The sequence below is a fragment of the Salvelinus fontinalis genome, chromosome 3, assembly GCF_029448725.1.
Source record: "Salvelinus fontinalis isolate EN_2023a chromosome 3, ASM2944872v1, whole genome shotgun sequence".
Lineage (NCBI taxonomy): Eukaryota > Metazoa > Chordata > Actinopteri > Salmoniformes > Salmonidae > Salvelinus > Salvelinus fontinalis.
In genome coordinates this window covers 72,895,715-72,901,714 of record NC_074667.1, presented here as the reverse complement: position 1 = coordinate 72,901,714, position 6,000 = coordinate 72,895,715, and the positions used below count along the sequence as shown (strand labels likewise).

General features: G+C 40.3%; 1 protein-coding gene across 3 annotated transcripts in view; it reads right to left on the bottom strand.

Annotated features, from left to right (window-relative positions):
- Positions 1 to 3,473: 3,473 nt before the first annotated feature.
- The window catches only part of LOC129851408 (chemokine-like protein TAFA-2), a 150,770-nt gene continuing 148,243 nt past the window's right edge, over positions 3,474 to 6,000 (bottom strand). For all 3 annotated transcript variants that reach the window (XM_055917921.1, XM_055917919.1, XM_055917920.1), the window contains one exon: positions 3,474 to 4,394. Coding sequence is in view for 1 of the 3 variants with exons in the window: in XM_055917920.1 (XP_055773895.1) it covers positions 4,383 to 4,394 (12 nt within the window). In the remaining 2 variants the exon portion in view is untranslated. The remainder of the gene's footprint in view (positions 4,395 to 6,000) is intronic.

Below are 6,000 nucleotides of genomic sequence, written 5' to 3'. Positions count from 1 at the left end.
CCGTCTGATTAATCTTAATGAATTATGGAAATTGCCTTTATCTCAAATAATTTAGGAATGTTTCTGTATTGTTTTATTAATGCACTTTTGAATTACTCTGTATAATCACGTAGCCGTTCTCTGAGCCGTTCAGTGTTTGTTCTTCATTGCGAGCTCTTTATAAAATCCTTGGTGGTCTCTGGCGTATTGCATGCAGGAACGAGAAATTAGTCATTACTGTAATTTAATGATTTCTAACCAAACAAGAGTCAACCTGGATCACTAAACGTATCACCCCATATCGCTCTATTCCCTGCGGTCTAGTCTTTGAGAGCACGTCTCGCCTAAAATATATACTTAATTAATTGTGTTCATCATCCGGAGAATCCTGTGGTGAATGTACTGTTTCAATTGACAGACAAAATATGAAATGCCCTGACTGAAGCCATGGGCTGAAGAGAGTCTGTAAACGCTGTATTGTGTTGCGTTATGATAAAGGGCTTTTTGGTTTACATAAATAGCAGTAGGTCTACTGGAAAAGATAACATGAAGTAAGGTAAAAATACACTGAGTTTCTCTTCACACTGACTAAATTAATTTGATGGAGCTACTTTTAGCAACAGGTGAGCTGCATTCTCACACGTCCAGTAATTCATGAATGTAAATAAAAATTAGTTACTGAAACATTGAATAGCAAAATGGCACAAATAACCTATTTAATTTCAGGTGTAATTTTTGTGTAGGTGAATACTTGAGTTAAATGAGTGATAGCCTGTAACAGACAATTGTCTGGCCGTGAGGATGGCTGAGTACAAATAGAGATTAAGCATCTGCTCTAAAGTGTAGTTATATAAACGCAACATGCAACAATTTCAAAGATTTTTTGCTGAGTTACAGTTCATATAAGGAAATCAGTAAATTTAAATAAATGTATAAGACCCTAATCTATGGTTTTCACATGACTCGGCAAGGGCGCAGTGGGGAGCCAGGTCCAGCCAATCAGAATGAGTTTCCCCCAAAAAAAGGCTTTATTTCAGACAGAAATACTCCTCAGCACCCCCCTCCACCCCTCAGATGGTTACGCAGGTGAAGAAGCCGGATGTGGAGGTCCTGGGCTGGCGTGGTTACACGTGGTCTGCAGTTGAGGCCGGTTGGACCTACTGCCAAATTCTCTAAAACAACGTTGGAGGCGGCTTATGGTGGAGAAATTAACATTAAATCTCTGACAACAGCTCTAGTGGACATTCTGTCAGTCAGCATGACAAGCACATGCTCCCTCAACACTTGAGACATCTGTGGCATTGTGTTGTGTGATAAAACTGCATATTTATTGTCCCCACCACAAGTTGCACCCGTGTAATTATCATGCTGTTTAATCAGATTCTTGATATGCCACACCTGTCAGGTGGATGGACTATTTTGTTAAAGGATAAAATGCTCACAAACAGGGATGTTAGCAAATTTGTGCACAACATTCGTGAGAAATACGCTTTTTGTGCATATGGAACATTTCTGAGATCTTTTATTTCAGCTCATGAAACATGGGACCAACACTTTATATGTTGCGTTTGTATTTTTTGTTCAGTATATTTTCCAAGTTTATATTCCCTAAGAGTTATTCCTTTCCACTAAACATTTACTGAACTCTTATCTCTAAATGCACCATCCAACCACTCCCACACCAAGACTTACAGCTGTTACACAAGTACCTTTATGCTTCATCAAATCTGTCATTGATGTATCAGACGTTACCATCAGAGCGGCATCACAGACATACAGGAATTTCCATACATAATGTCACCAATTTATACCCAGGAACCATATCTATGTATCTACATGTCCCAATCATCCTTATCATACCAGCAGAGGCAGAACCCCACATTATAAGGTTACATATCATAACATTACGGGGTGTGCTGGGGTTAGGAAAGCCATAGGGGAAAAACCAACACAGCTCCACCTGTGTCCTCCGTATCTCTGTGCTTCCTGTGAGCAGCCTGCCTGCCTCTAACATGTATTTGGTTTCCACAGGGAGGTATAGAGCTGCATGTTGATAAGAACATCAAAAATTACAATGCTCGCAGTATATATCGGTGTGGAAATGGAAGAGTGTGCCATTCGCCCTTTGCCGCCCACAGATTAAGGCTGCAACACAAACAGTCAGAAGGTTCAGCAGGCAGGACTAAGCCTTCTCTATTGCAGCTAGGCCCTCTCTCTCTCTCTTTCTCTGCGCTCCATCCAGTTCCACCCCTGCTCGAGACTGTACGTCTTGAATTCCGGTTTATTTTCTATAAGCTTTTAATGACATGCACTAACAACGTTTTGGGGATTTCTCGGAGGTGGCTTCCTAGCAGGATATCGCTCAGAAGGAAAGAGCATCTTTGTGCAAAAGGGCTTTCGTTGAACGACTTTGGTAGAGGGCAGGGTAATGGGGTACTCGCTAAACAGGGTACTCACTAAATGGCAAAAAAAAAAAACAGCAGTTGGTTTTAAGAAACTAACCCGAATGGTCCATTTTACAGTATTTGTTTTGGTTACCCTTAAAACATGTCTTTATTTAATTTATTCGGTGTTCTTACACCACAATCAAGGTCTACTATTTTTTTTAATGTATTTTTCTTCGCTGTGTGAATTTCTTCATAAAAAGCACAAACTCACTCTTCAGAAGGAGGGGGGGGGGGGAGGGGTGAAGACCAGAGGAAAAACAGTGTGCCATGTATACAACTCTGGATTAATGAAACTCTGAATTAACGCAACTTTGAATTAATACAACTCTGAATTAATGATCAGCGCTCTTCCACTTCAATTAGTCCACTAGTTGCAGGACTGGCTAATTGTAAATTAGTTCCAGTGTGGATACTGGACAATTATCGTATGCTAACATCATTACCCTTGCACGAGACAAGTCCCACAGAGGTTGTCTGGGACTGTGACATAAACAGGACTTTTTTCATGTAATATGAGTTCATGCATATGCTAACCTCTGTGACAGTTGATGGTTTCCCAGAGAATGCAATGAAAGGGGATACCTTTAGGTTACTGGCCCAACACTCTTAACTGCTAGGCTACCTGTGGGAGAGGTGCTATATGACGGCAGTGCAGTAGGTTGCCTCCTTTTCATGCAGTTGATGGTTTCCCATTCTGACCTCTGTTTCATAATGTGTCATCAACCCCCATGACAGGACCATGTCAGAATGACCACTTTTAGTGTTGTTGATATCCTGCCTCACAGTAACGTTAAAATTCAGTACTGCGCTACTGTGATATAGCACAAACAAGTGCATGGAAAGTTTTTTATTTTTTATTACATTTTGTGCTTGTATTGTGGGGGTTTATATGCACAATAGGGGTGTTGAAATTCTTGGCTTTTTATTTTGGCTTTACAGTATTTGATGGTCTTGTGATGGTGGCCTCGGCAATGTTGTAAAATCTATTGTGTTGCAAAGACGTTTGAAACTATGATACAAAACCAAACCCTTTTTCATCCAGTGGTATCCTTTTGAAATAGGTTTATTGAGATAATACTGACACTTTTACTCAATGTTAGTCACCAGGCTTTTAAAAACAGATAGTAAAACAGTTAGTAAAAGAGTTGGAGCTCAGTTTGTCATTTTAATTGGATTGGTGAAACCATCCCACTGGGCACACACTGGTTAAATCAACAGTGTTTACACGTCCAATCAATGAAATTACGTTGAACCGACATGGAATAGACGTTGAATTGACGTCTGTGCCCAGTGGGATGGTGTCTTTTAATTCAAAACACTGAAACGTAGTAGTTAGAACTGTTTTTTCTACTGTGCCATCTCCTTTGATGTCTCAAGTTCTCAAAAACACTTCATATTTTTTTTCCAAATCAAAAACCTTAAAAAGAAGAGACATCTGCTTCATAAGGCTAAAAAGGAATGGAAATGCTTATGATCTAAAATCGATCTCGAACACAAACACCTTGTTTTGGAGTCACTGAGCTCTGTGACAAAAAGAGGAAAAAGATTTGAAAATGTCACGTCACATGTTTCGAATGAAGGTTTATCTTGCTTGCGTAATCCACAGTTTGTCTTTTTAATGAATAAATACCTTGCAGGTTGGATCTCCTACTGTAGTAGTCCGTTGGAGGAAAAAACACAAACAGGAATTTGGTGGGTGATACAATAACGGCTAGGGATTGGATGTATTCAGTAGTCCAGTAGTCTGGATAGGTGGTTCTATGTTATTTCCAGGTCAAGTCTCTGCTCTGCATCCGTTCGGTAGAATTTCAGGAGTTTTCCATGTTCCCTTAGTGGTCCCTGGTTCCTTCCCAAAATCATTCAATACATAGTTCTCACATCCAAGAAGACCCAGTGGTTTCTGTCAAGGAAGAAATGACTGACGACACCAAGTCTTCAGATCCAGGACAGACAGCACTATCGCGTGACCTGTAAACAGGGGAAATAGCAGGGTGTTAGTTCATATTAATGGACACTACAGATTAAACTAGGATTTGCATCTATTTATGACACCGGCGGTGTGTAAAAACCTCAGTCAGTCTGACCTGGCTGCTGGGCTACAAACCCAGAAGAAGATTGAGTGATTAATTACACAACATAGATAGAGCGTTGTTTATTCCAAAAGATCCATCTCAAAGTAAGACCCACACTGCCTGTTACTGTGTAAATCTATATTCTATATCTGTCATACTGTGTACATCTATCTGTCAAACGGGCTGCATACACCAGGCTGAGTTTGAATCCCTAGCTGCTATGGCCATCACTCACCTGTTCTAGGGTGTCAGAGTCAAATACATTGTACTGTAGTATTAGGAATTAGAACTCTATTGCTATGCATTCCAATTAGACGAGTTTGGATTCCTGCTTCACCAAAATGGCTGGCCATCATCAGCACATTCTAGAACTATGAAGGTCTATGACATCAGCCCCTGCTTGGTGGTACAGTACGTATGGTACAGCATATGTCATTTCAAAACATACTGCACATGATTCATTTTGACACCCTATTACGCCAAGTATTTCACTGAACATTAATCCAAAGGGCCCTCACAAAGTAGCAGGTTGACGTTTATTGTCATGAGTCTTGCCCAAGAGGCAGAACTAAGCGGTTTCCGCTAGATGGCCCAGCTGCAAAGTCAACATTGGCTATAGGCCTATCGTAAAAAAAAATATTTTTGTTCTTCATTTAAGGCTAGGGTTAGCCATTAGAGTTAGCAATGTGGTTAAGGTTAGTGTTAAGGTTAGGTTTAAAATCAGATTTGATGACTACCCTGCAGAACTACCTCCAATAAATGCCAACCTGTGAATATTAATCCAAAGGGCCTTTACAAAGTACAGTATGACATGTGCCATATGTGCTGTTAACATGGTCATAATAACAGTGCTGTTACCAAGTACGCGAAAAATTCCTCCCGTTTGCTATTTTCCGCTTTCCCTGCAGCCAAAACTATAATTTCCTACTGCCAGCAGGCGAGGGGAATTTGCCATTCAAGATGTGATTTGCATCTCTGGTGGGTAGCCTCCACTCATACAGTAGGTCCGCTATAAGCCCTTGGCAGGCCACTTTTGCATCTCTGGCGTTTATCCTCCACTCAGAGGACAGCTATAAGCCCTAGGCAAGCCATCTAGACATGAGTTCATTTGAAAGACAATAGCAAGGAATTTCTCTAACCTCAAATTGGGCCTGCCACCTTCCAGCTAATCACAGACAGCCAGAGGCTGCAAGCTGTTTTAGTTGTTTCTATAAATACCTTACATTTGTTGTGATTTTAATATGATTCGATTTTTTATGCCGATTTAAAAACAATACAACCACATGTGGCCACACTGCATCTAAAATCATAGAGGATGACACAAAAAGTGATACACCTAATAATTTACAGTTCAAGTAGATTCATGATATCATGATTATGACCAAAAATAGCCTACATTTTGCCATTGATTTAATATACTATATTTGAAGCAATACAAACGGTTCCTTTCTAGCAATAAATGCCACTCCCTAAACCGCCTCACCCACTTGAATAAAAGTGCT